The sequence below is a fragment of the Coregonus clupeaformis genome, unplaced genomic scaffold (genome assembly GCF_020615455.1).
Source record: "Coregonus clupeaformis isolate EN_2021a unplaced genomic scaffold, ASM2061545v1 scaf0281, whole genome shotgun sequence".
NCBI classification, from domain to species: Eukaryota; Metazoa; Chordata; class Actinopteri; order Salmoniformes; family Salmonidae; genus Coregonus; species Coregonus clupeaformis.
Window position 1 is genome coordinate 268,735 of NW_025533736.1, and position 18,634 is coordinate 287,368.

The 18,634-nt window shown below is 43.2% G+C and overlaps 1 protein-coding gene across 1 annotated transcript; it reads right to left on the reverse strand.

The window, feature by feature from the left end:
• Position 1: 1 nt before the first annotated feature.
• Positions 2–18,312, reverse strand: LOC121563452 (septin-7). The gene is given in 15 exon segments (XM_045214570.1): positions 2–648; positions 864–1,006; positions 1,318–1,343; positions 1,346–1,452; positions 3,006–3,134; positions 3,285–3,336; positions 3,446–3,542; positions 5,705–5,797; positions 6,064–6,181; positions 8,519–8,653; positions 8,824–8,924; positions 10,741–10,847; positions 16,403–16,505; positions 16,654–16,655; positions 18,208–18,312. Coding segments are annotated over 15 exon segments (1,257 nt in total). The 5' UTR covers positions 18,212–18,312; the 3' UTR covers positions 2–608.
• Positions 18,313–18,634: the final 322 nt, after the last annotated feature.

Below are 18,634 nucleotides of genomic sequence, written 5' to 3' on the forward strand. Positions count from 1 at the left end.
GTGTTAGGCTACACTGAGACAGTTGTTTCGTGTTAGGCTACACTGAGACAGTTGTTTCGTGTTAGGCTACACTGAGACAGTTGTTTCGTGTTAGGCTACACTGAGACAGTTGTTTCGTGTTAGGCTACACTGAGACAGTTGTTTCGTGTTAGGCTACACTGCATGGGGAGCTGTTCAGTATGAGGTTTATCTGTTACACTTTACTAAACAAAAGGATTTTAATGCCATTTCCTTTTCACATCATGGGAGAGCTTTTGTGCATGTAAACGAATAAAACCCCTGAAACATGATTGTACAACAGTTCATTTTTTTTGTTGCTCTGCATAAAACTGTAGACATCAGTTGTTAAATAGACATAGCAACCTTGGGGGGGGGGGGGGACAGTATTCAGTTATATATGGGTTTGGCCTGTCTAAGACGGTAAGTTTCGTTAAGGTAAACACATTCCTTGGAGAAGTCCACAGGCAGCTCTCTTCCGGTCATTGTGACAGTACATGCAGACCCAGCTGGGCTGTACAAGAGCTTTGGTGTTGGTTTGGTGCCACACACGGATGTCCGGGCTGGCAACATTGGCAACAAGTACAACTTGGTGTTTCTGCAAACTGTCTCTAAAATATCTTTCCCTTCTTTTTGTTCTTTTCCAGAGTCCTGTAGAGGAGATAATGTAGTACATGAGGCAATATATTGATGAGATATGATTATACAACAGTGACATCTATTGGGACACGCTGGTATTACGTTCTGCACAGACCGTTGATTTTGTGTCCAGTTTAGCTTTTTTCTCTATCCAACAGACAAATAGAGCTACATTAGTAACAACCAAAGTCAGCACTACAGATCAGGGGCGTGACAGGCAGTGTTACCTGGAGGCATCCATTCTCTGTTGCTCCAGACGCTGATTGGTCTCCCAGTTGGCCCGGTCATCCTCAAACTGGCGTCTCTTCTCCTCCAGCTCCTTGTGCTGGGCCTCCAGATTCTTCTTCATCTGCTCATGACGCCTCGAGAGCTGCAGAAGAAGAGAGAGTCAGAAAATGTGAAAGACATGCTCACAACTGTATGACTCACTGAAAAACAGTGACAATTGTTACTAAGAGGACTATCCTGGTTTAATAAGAGTACATTTGAAAATGTAACACTTCAGAGAGAGGGGCAGTGAACTTCACACACGAGAACTAGCCAATAAACACACGCTCACACACCCAACTCACAGCGCATCAACACCCACCGAAAAGTCACAGCGTTTATGCATCAGGAAGTAAGAAGTCAAACCATACGGTAGAGGACAGTAGTGTAGTAAGGCAATGTGACTGATGTTACCTCAGCCTCGGAATCTTTCAGCTTTGGATCTTCTCCTTGACCTTCATCTCAAACACCTGTTCCATTTCCATCTCCATCTTCTTCATCTTGGCCACGTGCTCCCTCCGCTCCTCCTCCATCTGAGCCAGGGGGCTCCTGCAGGGTCACACACACACAGTCAGACCTGTCCTACAGCGCACAGTCACCGACCCCCTCCCTCACCAACACAGTGGAACAATCCGCACAGTAATGTCACCCCCATTTCTCTGCAGGGAATTGGTACATACAAGGATCTATGCATGAAAGGAATGGTAGGACCCAACAGTGTGGTGACTGAAGTGTGGAAAAGCAGAGGGAAGAAGAAACCCAATTGGTTCTGGAGCAGGGACTCAGCACCAAGCAGTCCCTGAGCTGAGTTAGCTAAGCTGTTAGCATAGGCTAGTGAGTAACTGTAGTGAAATAGTGGTGCTTTGGGATGTTAGCTTAGCTAAATGTTAGTAAACTCAATTGAAAGTGAGAAGAAGCCACCAGTTGAGCAAACAAAAAAATATTTAAATGGATAAGACTCCGCTCATGTCCAACTACGCTAATTTCATTTGAAGTATTTGCAATGTAATATGCATATTTATCAATTCCCAGTTAACTTTTCTCACAATGTTGGCATCTCTACAGTGTTCCTTGAGACCTTGTCTGACATAAGGGGGGGAAGAAAGGAGAAGAAAACTCCCTGAACTGGGAGAAAGAGAGAACCCAGACAAAGTAACACAAACAGGGGAGGAAAAAGGTATATTCAAAAAATGATCTTACAGGAGGTTCTAAGAAAACATAAATTGACCACTTACATGCCTTCACCTGTGTCATGTCTAAAAAAACAGAAACACACACACTTAGCATGCTGCGATGAAATCATGCACTACGACAACGGAAAAACTAAACGGACTGACAAAAACATGGACTAAGAACGAAACATCTACTTTCTCACGGTAAACAAGGAAAAGTTCACAAATAAACAAAACTACTTTTCAAGAGGCATGAAACGGTGTGTGTAGCAGCCTTACATTAGCAGCATGTGTTTGGTGAGTAGCTGTGCGTTAGGAACCGCAGTGTGTGATGGTGTTTCTCAGTAAAGAGCTAAGATGCTGAGCGTGGTTGGTGTACATAAGAGGGTCTTAGGTGTGAGAGAGCAGCAGTGTGGAATTTAAAGGGATACTTCAGGATTTTGGCAATTAGGCCCTTTTTCTACTTCCCCTGAGTCAGATGAACTTGTGGATACCATTTGTATATCCGTGTCCAGTATGAAGGAAGTTCGAGATAGCATTGGCTCTCGAAACTAGTTAGCAATTGCGCTAGCGCTAGTTAGCAACTTCATTCAAACTCCACACAGAGACATAAAAATGGTATCCACGAGTTCATCGGACTCTGGAGAAGTAGGGAAAGGGCCTCATTGCCAAAACCCCGAAGTATCCCTTTAAACTGTAATACCTGCATTTGGAATGATGGACCTATATTGGACAAAAATACCTCCAGGAACACTACGACAATAACATCCATTTATACAGCCTAAAAATCGCATCAATATGATAAAACATTTCAAAAGTCTCAGATGTCCAGTAGATTATCTGTCAGGTAAAATATGCCTTTGATCAATGACAAAAATAGATAGGCTATGCCTTGTTAAATAGAGAACCATTGGTAGCTGTTGGACTCACTTGGTCGACTGTTGACCCTTGACCCTGTTGTTGTCCTGTCCGTTGTAGGTGACGGCCGCCAGCTTCCTGCTGCGATAGTTTTCATAGTGGACGTTATTGGTCACGTCCTTCAGGTCCTGCATGTGGGTTCTGTACGCACACAGAAAGACAGACAAAACAAGTCTTAGAAACCTTTAAAGTTGAGGCTAAGGTCAATGTGGTTGACAATGCTACAAAAAATGCATTGTCATTTCCCCATTTTCTATAAATGTTTGTAACTTCATGTTTTAAGGTCTGTACCTGATGAGCATGTCTCGTAGGATGGTGAAATCACAGTGGTCTCCGTTCTCAACTGCAAGGAAAGAAAATCAATACATATTTAAACCCCTCTCCTAAAGGAGCCTCTTTCTATAGATTTTCCTTTTCCCTGAACAAACTACATCTCCCATCATGCCTGGTACCTTCTGCCACTCCCCAGGGGTACTGTCGTCCTCTGGTCCTTTTCCCATTCACCTCGATGATGGTGTTACTGCCCACCACGGCCAGGGGAAGACGGTCCTGCAAGCAAAATAACACAATGATGTGTGAGAGAATGTGTGTATGTACAGTTGAAGTCGGAAGTTTACATACACCTTAGCCAAATACATTTAAACTCAGTTTTTCACAATTCCTGACATTTAATCCTAGTAAATATTCCCTGTCTTAGGTCAGTTAGGATTCACCACTTTATTTAAGAATGTGAAATGTCAGAATAATAGTAGAGAGACTGATTTATTTCAGCTTTTATTTATTTCATTGCATTCCCAGTGGGTCAGAAGTGTACATACACTCAATTAGTATTTGGTAGCATTGCCTTTAAATTGTTTAACTTGGGTCAAATGTTTTGGGTAGCCTTCCACAAGTTTCCCACAATAAGTGGGGTGAATTTTGGCCCATTCCTCCTGACAGAGCTTGTGTAACTGAGTCAGGTTTGTAGGCCTCCTTGCTCGCACACGCCTTTTCTGTTCTGCCCACACATTTTCTATAGGATTGAGGTCAGAACTTTGTGATGGCCACTCCAATACCTTGACTTTGTTGTCCTTAAGCCATTTTGCCACAACTTTGGAAGTATGCTTGGGGTCATTGTCCATTTAGAAGACCCATTTGCGACCAAGCTTTAACTTCCTGACTGATGTCTTGAGATGTTGCTTGAATATATCCACATAATTTTCCTTCCTCATGATGCCATCTATTTTGTGATGTCCACCAGTCCCTCCTGCAGCAAAGCACCCCCACAGCATGATGCTGCCTGCCCCGTGCTTCACGGTTGGGATGGTGTTCTTCGGCTTGCAAGCGACCCCCTTTTTCCTCCAAACATAACGATGGTCATTATGGCCAAACAGTTCTATTTTTGTTTCATCAGACCAGAGGACATTTCTCCAAAAAGTACGATCTTTGTCCCCATGTGCAGTTGCAAACCGTAGTCTGGCTTTTTTATGGCGGTTTTGGAGCAGTGGCTTCTTCATTGCTGAGCGGCCTTTCAGGTTATGTCGACATAGGACTTGTTTTATTGTGGATATAGATACTTTTGTACCAGTTTCCTCCAGCATCTTCACAAGGTCCTTTGCTGTTGTTCTGGGATTGATTTGCACTTTTCACACCAAAGTACGTTCATCTCTAGGAGACAAAACGCGTCTCCTTCCTGAGCAGTATGACGGCTGCGTGGTTCCATGGTGTTTATACTTGCGTACTATTGTTTGTACAGATGAACGTGGTACCTTCAGGAGTTTGGAAATTGCTCCCAAGGATGAACCAGACTTGTGGAGGTCTACAAATCTGGCTGATTTCTTTTGATTTTCCCATGATGTCAAGCAAAGAGGCACTGAGTTTGAAGGTAGGGCTTGAAATACATCCACAGGTACACCTCCAATTGACTCAAATGATGTCAATTAGCCTATCAGAAGCTTCTAAAGCCATGATATCATTTTCTGGAATTTTCCAAGCTGTTTAAAGGCACAGTCAACTTAGATGTTAACTTCTGACCCACTGGAATTGTGATACAGTGAATTATAAGTGAAATAATCTGTCTGTAAACAATTGTTGGAAAAATTACTTGTGTCATGCACAAAAGTAGATGTCCTAACCGACTTGCCAAACCTATAGCTTGTTAACAAGAAATGTGTGGAGTGGTTGAAAAACAAGTTTTAATGACTCCAATCTAAGTGTATGTAAACTTCCGACTTCAACTGTATGTATATATGTATGTATGTAACAGCCCCTTCAGGATTTTGTGATCGGCTAGTGGTGGGCCAAAATACTTTGCTGCAGCAATTCAGACATTTTGCATGGCAATTTGCGATGATTTTGTCAAATTTGTCACAAAAAAGTCCTGACAAGGGAAAATGTTTGTTGACATCTTGCTTGATTGAACCATTTTATGCAGTAAAAGTGCGTGATTGTTTAAAATGTCCAGCACTATTTTTTGTGTGTGCGGTGACTGGAGAGTTCTATGCGGTAATATTGCAATGATTTACTGTTTTATTGGGTAATAGTACAGTGATTGGTCATTTGCAGCCCTCGCATAATAAGCAGGAATTGTTGATTTAGCAAAAACAATTGCGATCGCAATATAACAAAATCCAGGCGGGACTGATGTAGCTAAGTGCCTAAAGGTTTAAATGGCTAAGTTCGTTGGTGCATGCATGGTGCTTACAACAACATGCGGTACATTTGTTTCATACCTTGATCTTCTTCACCAGTTTGTTCTCTTCCTCATCATCCGTCTCTGGGAACTCGTAGATCTTGATTTTGTGCTCCAGGATTTCCCGCATGATCTGAGGAGAGGGAAGGTTCAGTATGTTTTATTAAGAAGGACCCCAATGACAATCCAAGACATGTAGGACAGTTCTTTATCATGTGGTATCAACTCCATTCAGACTGTACCAATGTACTACCCAGGGGAGACTTTGAGGGCATCGTCAGAGCAGTATGTGGAATAGGTAACCACCATTCTGGCCAAACTGTGCATTTCTATCTGCAACACTCAAGTCTTCGTCAGCGTAAACCCTTGATGCCCAGCCCCCAGACAGAGCCCACTGACCTGCTTCTTGAACTGTTGGCACTCCTCTGGGGTGAGAGTGTCTGCTTTTGCGATCAGTGGGATGACGTTCACCTTCTCATGCAACCGTTTCATAAACTCAATATCCAGAGGCTTCAGTCTGGAGGGAGACATGACAAAATAATAATAATGTTACTATTAATACCATAAATGGTGGGGTAGGGGTAGTTTTGGACAGATTCCTGACAGTTCCAGTATTTGAATAGCAAACCACGAAACTCACATTTCTTTCCTTCATTCTATTAACTAATAAAACATTTTTGCAATGGAGCTCCAGTAGTGTAAACAAACAAGTAATTTATCAACGATGACAACACAAATAACAGTATGGTCTGTGTGTCCAGAACACTTTCCCCAGCTGTTTCTCATTAGCAGTGTCACTGTGCAAGGCACTAGAGCGTGAGTGACCTATATCAGCTGGTGCTGTGAGGAGTGTGTGTGTGAGGGGTCAGTGTGTGAGGCCAGCATAAGCTTCTCATCCTAAGAGCCTGTCTCAACACTGACTGGGGCGATTGTATGGACACAATGCCTCATAGAACAGAGTATGAACAGTGAACGCACACACACACCCTCTTTACCCCACAGCCACGATACACACAGCCTTCTCTGACAGAGAGCCAATGCCCTTTAGCACTATCAGTCATATGAAACACAACTATGTATGTACAGTGGGGAGAACAAGTATTTGATACACTGCCGATTCTGCAGGTTTTCCTACTTACAAAGCATGTAGAGGTCTGTAATTTTTATCATAGGTACACTTCAACTGTGAGAGACGGAATCTAAAACAAAAATCCAGAAAATCACGTTGTATGATTTTTAAGTAAATAATTTGCATTTTATTGCATGACATAAGTATTTGATCACCTACCAACCAGTAAGAATTCCGTCTCTCACAGACCTGTTAGTTTTTCTTTAAGAAGCCCTCCTGTTCTCCACTCATTACCTGTATTAACTGCACCTGTTTGAACTCGTTACCTGTATAAAAGACACCTGTCCACACACTCAATCAAACAGACTCCAACCTCTCCACAATGGCCAAGACCAGAGAGCTGTGTAAGGACATCAGGGATAAAATTGTAGACCTGCACAAGGCTGGGATGGGCTTCAGGACAATAGGCAAGCAGCTTGGTGAGAAGGCAACAACTCTTGGCGCAATTATTAGAAAATGGAAGAAGTTCAAGAAGACGGTCAATCACCCTCGGTCAGGGGCTCCATGCAAGATCTCACCTCGTGGGGCATCAATGATCATGAGGAAGGTGAGGGATCAGCCCATAACTACACGGCAGGACCTGGTCAATGACCTGAAGAGAGCTGGGACCACAGTCTCAAAGAAAACCATTAGTAACACACTACGCCGTCATGGATTAAAATCATGCAGCGCACGCAAGGTCCCCCTGCTCAAGCCAGTGCATGTCCAGGCCCGTCTGAAGTTTGCCAATGACCATCTGGATGATGGGAGAAGGCCATGTGGTCTGATGAGACAAAAATATAGCTTTTTGGTCTAAACTCCACTCGCCGTGTTTGGAGGAAGAAGAAGGATGAGTACAACCCCAAGAACACCATCCCAACCGTGAAGCATGGAGGTGGAAACATCATTCTTTGGGGATGCTTTTCTGCAAAGGGGACAGGACGACTGCACCTTATTGAGGGGAGGATGGATGGGGCCATGTATCGCGAGATCTTGGCCAACAACCTCCTTCCCTCAGTAAGAGCATTGAAGATGGGTCGTGGCTGGGTCTTCCAGCATGACAACGACCCGAAACACACAGCCAGGGCAACTAAGGAGTGGCTCCGTAGGAAGCATCTCAAGGTCCTGGAGTGGCCTAGCCAGTCTCCAGACCTGAACCCAATAGAAAATCTTTGGAGGGAGCTGAAAGTCCGTATTGCCCAGCGACAGCCCCGAAACCTGAAGGATCTGGAGAAGGTCTGTATGGAGGAGTGGGCCAAAATCCCTGCTGCAGTGTGTGCAAACCTGGTCAAGACCTACAGGAAACGTATGATCTCTGTAATTGCAAACAAAGGTTTCTGTACCAAATATTAAGTTCTGCTTTTCTGATGTATCAAATACTTATGTCATGCAATAAAATGCAAATTAATTACTTAGAAATCATACAATGTGATTTTCTGGATTTTTGTTTTAGATTCCGTCTCTCACAGTTGAAGTGTACCTATGATAAAAAGTATAGACCTCTACATGCTTTGTAAGTAGGAAAACCTGCAAAATCGGCAGTGTATCAAATACTTGTTCTCCCCACTGTATATTGCAAAACAACCCTAAAGAGAGAAAGGCTATAAGAGGCAGTAGCCAAAAATGAATGGAATTTCTAATATGGAGTATTCTACTTTACACTTGTGAAATCTTATTAAATCATAAGAAGCCCTCCCCCTTCATTCACACTGTCCAACCTCTCTTTCTCCCCCCTCCCAGACTCACCCGTGTCCCGAGGGGGCGATGAAGTAGAGGCAGCACTGCACTCTGCTGTCGGGCATCAGTCGTCTGTTCACCCGCGACTCACAGTTGAGGTAATCCTCAAACTTGCTGTCTATGTGGTCGATGACCGGCTGCCAGCTGCATGGAACACAGCCCCAGGGAGGAAACAAACCCACACACATTGAGCCAGAATGGATGCTACTTCCTGGAAACCTGTTTGCAAGCTATGAGCCGAAATGGCTGTCAAATGTGTCAAGATCAATGCATTTATTGGAGCCAAAATGGAGGAGTTGTCAAGCTTTGCATACCAGTTGCTGTTGTCCACAGCGTCGCCGAATCCTGGGGTGTCAACTATAGTGAGCAGGAGCTGGACACCACCTTCCTTTACTAACACTTTGGATTGCTCTACCTGGGAAATAGATAATTGTATTAGCATTCAATAGTTGTCTTGTCTAAATGCATACTGTTACTGTTCATATTTGGTGTATGACAGTGAACAATACAACTTTCCTAAGAATTGTCGTAAGAATATTAAGCACTCACTACACTTATGGTTGTTTAACTTTTGGACAACAACGCAGGCCCCACTGTGTTGAGCAAACACCTGTCTCCACAAGAGTGTTTGCAACAACACAGAAGAGAATGAAGGGAAAGAAGAGTACCAAAACAACTTCTCAGGAAGACAACTTGTCCCCAATTACTAGTCTAAATGTGTGTATCACACATTGAGGCCAGTGGGTGACTCTCATTCTAGCTGCGTGTATCAACATGCAGCCCAACACTGTACTATTACCTAACAATGCAGAGGAACCAGAAAAACAGACGAGCATCTGTGTCGAGATAACGTTATGTTTTGGAGACTGAGTAGAGCAAGTTTCTGGACTAAATGACATACAGTGCCTTCAGAAAGTATTAACACCCCTTGCTATTTTCCAAATGTTGTTGTGTTACAGCCTGAATTTAAAATGAATTACATTTTTGTCAGAAGTCTACACACAATACCCCTTAATGTCATAGTGGAAGAATGTTGTTTGAACTTTTTACAAATTAATTAAATAAATGAAAAGCTGAAACGTCTCAAGTCGTGCAGTGAATTTCAAACACAGATTCAACCACAAAGATGTTTTCCAATGCCTTGCAAAGGGCACCTATTCGTAGATGGGTAAAAAATAAAAAACAGCCATTGAATAGCCATTTGAGCATGGTGAAGTTATTAATTGCTCTTTGGATGGTGTTTCATTACACCCAGTCACTAAAAAGATGCAGGCGTCCTTCCTAACTCAGTTGCCAGAGAGGTGACTTTAAAACAGTTACAGCATTTAAATGGCTGTGATAGGAGAAAACTGAGGATGGATCAACAACATTGTAGTTACTCCACAATACTAACCTAAATGACAGAGTGAAAAGAAGGAAGCCTGTACAGAATAAAGATATTCAAAAACATGCATCCTGGCACTAAAGTAATACTGCAAAAAATGTGGTAAAGCAATTAACTTTTTGTCTTGAATACAAAGTGTTATGTTTGGGGCAAATCCAATACAACATATTACTGAGTACCACTCTCAATATTTTTAAGCATAGTGGTGGCTGTATCATGTTATGGCTATGCTTGTAGTTGTTAAGGACTGGGGAGTTTTTCAGGATAAAAAAAAAAATGGAATAGAGCTAAGTGCAGGCAAAATCCTAGAGGGAAACCTGGTTCAGTCTGCTTTCCACCAGACACAGAGATTAATTCACCTTTCAGCAGGACAATAACCTAAAACACAAGGCCAACTCTACACTGGAGTTGCTTACACTGGAGTGGCCGAGTTACAGTTTTGACTTAACCTCTTAAGGATCAGACCCTTTTTTTTCCCCAATTTTTGCCTAAATGGCATACCCAAATCTAACTGCCTGTAGCTCAGGACCTGAAGCAAGAATATGCATATTCTTGATACCATTTGAAAGGAAACACTTTGAAGTTTGGGGAAATGTGAAATTAATGTAGGAGAATAACACATTAGATCTGGTAAAAGATAATACAAACAAAAAAATATATTTCATCCATTTTGAATTCAGGCTGTAACACAAAATGTGGAATAAGTCAAGGGGTATGAATACAAAGTCGCAGAATGTGTTTCAAATGCCAAGGTATCAACACTGAGGTAAACTAACATGGTCATCAGTGGAAGAAGGATATTCAACAAGAGAATACAGGACTGTTATGCAGAAGTGTTTTAAACTACCTGTACAGTCTTTTTGACTCTGTGTGAAGGCCCAGGGTATTCTGAAGAGTACAAGTCTGTTAGGAACAGAGAATTGATCAACGTGGACTTGCCCAATCCTGATTCACCTAGAAGAAAGAAAAAAACTGTTGCAATAAAACTGAAAAAAATGTTTTATAAATCATGGATCATATAGCCTAATGGCAGTGTTGCTACATTAGGGTCATTTTAAATGAGTGAATCAATGCAATTCAATCAACATATAGGCCTAGTGTGCACAGTATACAATGTAGCTATATCAGCAAGAACAACATTTAAAGATATAGGGGAACACTGACATTATAAACAGCTAACCATACATGTTGAAAACGGGTACATCCCACTGTGTGATAGCCAGTCATGCAACTTTAGAGGCATCCAATAGTACTGTAGAAGCATCTAATAAAGACCAGCCAATAAATCCCATCAAAGGTCATGTCTTTGATTGAGGGCCATTGACATTTGTCCAAGACGACCATCCATCTGAATGATTGTGTAAAGGGATAGGACAACAGCTTCTAGTCTGAACATGGCTAGAGAATGCCTCTTATGCTGGCTGTGTGGTCCCGTTTCTCCAGTATGGCTAACCATTGTGTTCCTGGTCTCCATGCTCCTGGTGAATGGAATCATTAGGGCAGTGGAAATTACCACTGGCACTGACCTCACTGGCTGGGGGCTACGGCTCGATCGTCAACGAGCTGCCATTTACAGGCTACAGTATTGGGAGTTGAGAGCTATCATTTCTGTGTTGAGTGACTGCACTTGACAACGTGCATTTCAATACCCATCTTCATACTCCTATGAATATGGATGGCTAGTTTCTATCAATACACCAGTGTTTTCCAGGTAACGGGACAGGTTGGCGTGCTGCGCTCAGCGAGGCATAGTGTGCTGTGCCAGTCACTGCTGTGCCAGTCACACTGCCAGGCACTGCTCTTCAGGACTGAGTAGAGGAGCTAGCTCCGCCTACTGCTGAGGCAATGTGTATGTAACAGTGTACGAGAGTGATATTGCTGAATTAGTAAACAGTAAAACTATCAACCATTTTCTTTTTTGCTGTAGATGTTGTATTAAAATGTACATTAATGTATACAAAATCCACAGCAAAAAATAAAATGGAATTAGCAAACAGTCAAACTATCAACCATTTTATTTTTTGCTGTGGATTTTGTATACATTAATGTACATTTTAATACAACATCTACAGCAAAAAAGAAAATGGTTGATAGTTTTACTGTTTACTAATTCAGCAATATCACTCTCGTACACTGTTACATACACACTGCCTCAGCAGTAGGCGGAGCTTTGAGCCCACATGTCCCTGCTGGTTTAGGTCAAATCAAATCAAATCAAATTTTATTGGTCACATGCGCCGAATACAACAGGTGCAGACATTACAGTGAAATGCTTACTTACAGCCCTTAACCAACAGTGCATTTATTTTAAACAAAAAAGTAAGAGTAAAACAACAAAAAAGTGTTGAGAAAAAAAGAGCAGAAGTAAAAAATAAAGTGACAGTAGGGAGGCTATATATACAATAGAATAAAGTGACAGTAGGGAGGCTATATACAGGGGGGTACCGTTGCATAGTCAATGTGCGGGGCACCAGCTAGTTGAGGTAGTTGAGGTAATATGTACATGTGGGTAGAGTTAAAGTGACTATGCATAAATACTTAACAGAGTAGCAGCAGCGTAAAAAGTATGGGGTGGGGGGGCAGTGCAAAATAGTCCGGGTAGCCATGATTAGCTGTTCAGGAGTCTTATGGCTTGGGGGTAGAAGCTGTTGAGAAGTCTTTTGGACCCTAGACTTGCACTCCGGTACCGCTTGCCGTGCGGTAGCAGAGAGAACAGTCTATGACTAGGGTGACTGGAGTCTTTGACAATTTTGAGGGCCTTCCTCTGACACCGCCTGGTATAGAGGGTCCTGGATGGCAGGGAGCTTTGCCCCTGTGATGTACTGGGCCGACGCACTACCCTCTGTAGTGCCTTGCGGTCAGAGGCCAAGCAGTTGCCATACCAGGCGGTGATGCAACCAGTCAGGATGCTCTCGATGGTGCAGCTGTAGAATTTTTTTGAGGATCTGAGGACCCATGCCAAATCTTTTAGTCTCCTGAGGGGGAATAGGCTTTGTCGTGCCCTCTTCACGACTGTCTTGGTGTGTTTGGACCATGATAGTTCGTTGGTGATGTGGACACCAAGGAACCGAAGCTCTCAACCTGTTCCACTACAGCCCCGTCGATGAGAATGGGGGCGTGCTCAGTCCTCTTTTTTTTCCTGTAGTCCACAATCATCTCCTTTGTCTTGGTCACGTTGAGGGAGAGGTTGTTGTCCTGGCACCACACGGCCAGATCTCTGACCTCCTCCCTATAGGCTGTCTCATCGTTGTCGGTGATCAGGCCTACCACTGTTGTGTCGTCGGCAAACTTAATGATGGTGTTGGAGTCGTGCCTGGCCATGCAGTCATGGGTGAACAGAGAGTACAGGAGGGGGACCGAGCACGCACCCTGAGGGGCCCCCGTGTTGAGGATCAGTGTGGCAGATGTGTTGTTACCTACCCTTACCACCTGGGGGGCGGCCCGTCAGGAAGTCCAGGATCCAGTTGCAGAGGGAGGTGTTTAGTCCCAGGATCCTTAGCTTAGTGATGAGCTTTGAGGGCACTATGGTGTTGAATGCTGAGCTGTAGTCAATGAATAGCATTCTCACGTAGGTGTTCCTCTTGTCCAGGTGGGAAAGGCAGTGTGGAGTGCGATAGAGATTGCATCATCTGTGGATCTGTTGGGGTGGTATGCAAATTGGAGTGGGTCTAGGGTTTCTGGGATTATGCTGTTGATGTGAGCCATGACCAGTCTTTCAAAGCACTTCATGGCTACAGACGTCAGTGCCACGGGTCGGTAGTCATTTAGGCAGGTTATCTTAGAGTTCTTGGGCACGGGGACTATGGTGGTCTGCTTGAAACATGTTGGTATTACAGACTCAGTCAGGGACATGTTGAAAATGTCAGTGAAGACACTTGCCAGTTGGTCAGCACACATGCTCGGAGTACACGTCCTGGTAATCCGTCTGGCCCTGCTGCCTTGTGAATGTTGACCTGCTTAAAAGTCTTACTCACATCGGCTACGGAGAGCGTGATCACATAGTCGTCGGAACAGCTGGTGCTCTCATGCATGCTTCAGTGTTGCTTGCCTCGGGCGAGCATAGAAGTGGTTTAGCTCGTCTGGTAGGCTTGTGTCACTGGGCAGCTCGCGGCTGTGCTTCCCTTTGTAGTCTGTAATAGTTTTCAAGCCCTGCCACATCCGACGGCGTCAGAGCCAGTGTAGTATGATTCAATCTTAGACCTGTATTGACTCTTCGCCTGTTTGATGGTTCGTCGGAGGTCATAGCGGGATTTCTTATAAGCGTCCGGGTTAGAGTCCCGTTCCTTGGCGGCAGCTCTACCCTTTAGCTCAGTGCGGATGTTTCCTGTAATCCATGGCTTCTGGTTGGGGTATGTACGTACGGTCACTGTGGGGAGACCGACATCATCGATGCACTTATTGATGAAGCCAGTGACTGATGTGGTGTACTCCTCAATGCTGTCTGAAGAATCCCGGAACATGTTCCAGTCTGTGCTAGCAAAACAGTCCTGTAGTTTAGCATCTGCGTCATCTGACCACTTTTATTAGCCGAATGCACTGGTGCTTCCTGCTTCAGTTTTTGCTTATAAGCAGGAATCAGGAGGATAGAGTTATGGTCAGATTTGCCAAATGGAGGGCGAGGGAGAGCTTTGTATGCGTCTCTGTGTGTGGAGTAAAGGGTGGTCTAGAGTTTTTTCCCCTCTGGTTGCACATTTAACATGCTGGTAGAAATTAGGTAGAACGGATTTAAGTTTCCCTGCATTAAAGTCCCCTGCTACTAGGAGCGCTGCATCTGGATGAGCGTTTTCCTGTTGATTAATGGCCTTGTACAACTCATTCAGTGCAATCTTAATGCCAGCATTGGTTTGTGGTGGTAAATAGACAGCTATGAAAAATATAGATGAAAACTCTCTTGGTAAATAGTGTGGTCTACAGCTTATCATAAGATACTCTACCTCAGGCGAGCAAAACCTTGAGACTTCCTTAGTATTTGATTTTGTGCACCAGCTGTTGTTTACAAATATACAGAGACGGCGCCACCCCTCGTCTTACCCGAGTCTGCCGTTCTGTCCTGCCCGATGTAGCGAATAGCCTGCTAGCTGAATGTTATCATTGTCGTCGTTCAGCCACGACTCCGTGAAACATAAGATATTACAGTTTTTTAATGTCCCGTTGGTAGGATAACCGTAATCTTAAATCGTCCATTTTATTCTCCAAAGCTTGAACGTTGGCTAATAGGATTGATGGGAGAGGCAGTTTACTCGGTTAGCCGTCGGATCCTTACAAGGCACCCGGATCTGCGTCGACGATATCTCCGTCTCTTCCTCACGCGAATGACGGGGATCTGGGCCTTGTCGGGAGTCTGTAGAATATCCTTTGCGAACGCCGTTGAAGAAAAAAGTGTTCGTTCAACGCGAGGTGAGTAATCGCTGTCCTGATATCCAGAAGCTCTCTTTGGTTATAAGAGACGATGGCAGAAACATTATGTACAAAATAAATTACAAATAACGCGGAAAAACACACATAATAGTACAATTGGTTAGAGGGCTGTAAAACGGCAGCCATCTTCTTCCGGCGCTGTTCTTAGGTCACTGGTGGTGTAGTGTGAGAAAGGGCTAGCGTTATCAGCAGTGACTGACACAGCACACTATGCCTCGCTGAGCGCAGCACTCCAACCTGTCATGTTACATGGAAAACACTGGTGTATTGATATAAACTAACCTACTTCACATATGCACAGTATGCATAGTTTGTGATGCGTTTGCATTCCCAGAAATAGGACTTTAAAATCATATTATTATTATTGCAGCAATCAGGCTGGCAAATTATTCAAGGCATTTTTGGGCCCCAACAGCCAACTTGGGCACCATCCAACACACTGCCTTTAAAGGACATTTTATACAGCAGGGTAAATCATGACTTGTTTAAGAGGAACCCAGTTGCATGCGAGTGCCTGGCAAGGCAGACATGTTTAGATAGAATGAGGAGTGTAGCCTAACTTCTTAAATTGATCAATCATAAACCCATGACTGGCTCAGAAAGAGGCTGCTGTTCAGATGAAATGCGATACGAACTATTTTTAGCAGTGAGGGACCAATTCTGCTATGCCGACCACAGGAAATGGTTTGACCCAAAGAAACATTTTCCCTCCAAACAGTGACTGATTAGCAAATGAAGGTCCTTGCCGAGTTCAACGACCACATCCAAGTACTTCAACAGCACTCTTGTATTTTTTATAATACTGCACAGTTTTGAATAAATCCAATCAAAATAATGCTATTTTAATAAGCAGGATGTGAAAAAAAGTAAACGAGAGAGGTTATCTTCCCTCTCCTGACTCGAGGAGGTTAAAATCACAGACACACACGCACTATGCTTGTACACAATGTGGTCACACACATATATTCCTGTCTCCAAATCTAACTTACCATTTACAGCTTTAACTGGTAAACTGTATTGTGTAAACTGAAATGACTGAAAAAATGACTCTGTTGAACCATGACCTCAATATATGAATAGCATTTTCTTACCCACAACCATCAGGGTGAATTCAAAGCCTCTCTTCACAGACTTTCTGTACACTTGGTTGGGAAGGCTAGCAAAGCCCACATATCCCTCCAGATTCTTTTGTTGCTGCAAAGTAACATACGAGCACAACATCATCACCACAGCTTTTGCAATGTTATGTAACAGGCCTAGGTTACTTCAAAATTAGGGGAAAGTCATGCTGATAAGCAAGCAAATAAACATTGGCCTAACTGACCAATCCATCCATACTTACAGCTGTTTTATGGAAATAATCATGCGATGTGGTCCAAAGTGAGGGAAGAGCCAGAGGAGAGAACACAGGCGACAACAACAATCAATATCAGCAATCATCCTAACAAATAATTCTGTTTTCATAATCAATTTCACAAACTGTAAAGCCTGCAGATAAATAATGTGTTTAGGCTAGCAAGCATAACATCACAGAGTTGGATAGTATGATACATTGTTATTGGCTTCGCCCTGGGCTATAAAGGAGTCCAATCTCTGTTGATGCCCCTAGCCTTGGACTGTTGTTCAAATGTTTTCAATTGAAAGCCTATGTCTGTGCGAAATTATCGTTAAAATTGTATGTCTTCTTTATCTCCATGCAAGAAACTTTCAATGCATGGTATGAGTGAGACCACTACCTGTACACCAGTGGAGGCTGGTGGGAGGAGCTATAGGAGGACGGGCTCATTGTAATGGCTGGAATGGGATAAAAGGAACTGAGTCCAACTTGGTTTCCATGTTTGATACCGTTCCAAATATTCCATTCCAGCCATTATAATGAGCCCGTCCTCCTATAGCTCCTCCTACCAGCCTCCACTGCATACACTTTTACAAAGCAAAAAAATGTGGCAACTGATTCAAATCCTTCTTCATGATTCTGCGAGTGTAGTTTCCGTTAGCGGGTCAACTGAAGGAAGTGGTGAGAGGTGTACACATTTTTCTCATGCAGTCATGAGAGTATCTTCATCGCAATTTAATAGGGCTTCTTTAATAAAAACCTGGCTCACTTTCACTTGGTCCTACCCCCAAACCGATTTGAAAAGGCAGACACCCAAGGATACCCATCTTAACACTTGACTTGTCCTTTAGATCTATCCAAGGTCTGAGAATCTAACTGTGTTGGCTTGAGCGAGTGTTTATCCTCATCTGTCCCCTTCCCTACATACTCTGTTTTGCGGTTTCCCTCTACACTCTATGGTGTCACACACTTCAATCTATTTTTCAGTGTAGCACTCATGGGGAATCAAATGTATGAAATAGCTGGAAGTAAATAAATTGCTTGACATTGTTTTGCTAGTTAACCATTAACAAGAAACAATGGCTTGCTTGGTGACTACTGGGACAATAACTTAATTTAAGGCTAAGGACTTGGCGTTAGCATTTTCTGAATCGTAGGCTAGCAAGCCAGCTGGCAAACGTTAGGCGGTGAAAATGACGTTATCGCCACACTAAAAAAGCTAGCTAGCGTTACGTCGATGGAGTTTACTTAACAAACACCAGATACATAAAATAAAACATTAGCTTTTAGAATGAACCACTAGGTAGGTAAAATTGGGTCAAGTAATTCGTGATGAGGGACAAAATAACTACACAGGAAATGCCTTAGCTAATGCTAACCTGCTAGCTAGGCTAGCATCTCATCCAACAACTGGTTGGGGGACGACTGGGCGTTGGTTACTCAGACAACTAGAAAGCCACGAACAACCATTACTTTAAAATAGCAATTCTGATACAACAAGCTATAAATGTCATGTCCAAAGAAGTTTTCGGAAATGTTTGATACAGTAAGTAGGCTCACCCATAATGTTGACGTTCGCTACCGCTCAGAAACCGATCATTCACAACCCGACATTCCCCTTCTTACCACTAGCGTATACCTACGTACTATGGCCGACGTAATGTCACACCTGAACGACGGCGAGTACGCCAGATACAATGCGTACTGAGATTATGAATAGCAAAAATTAAGGACCAAATATCTCGCGGTAGTTTGTGCATTGCCTGAGTTATCCACATGCTATCGCGACAACAATATTACATTTTCGCTAAAAACGTAGAGAATCTCTGTTTTCATCTTATTTATTTTCCACCCAACAGATACCTGACAGAAACTCTGCATCTACTTAACTTTCCAAAATCTGAAGTTTATTTTGCATATAGATAGATGCACACAGGTTAGCAGTTTATGAAAAATAAATATTAATAAAAAATAAGAGCTGTAAATC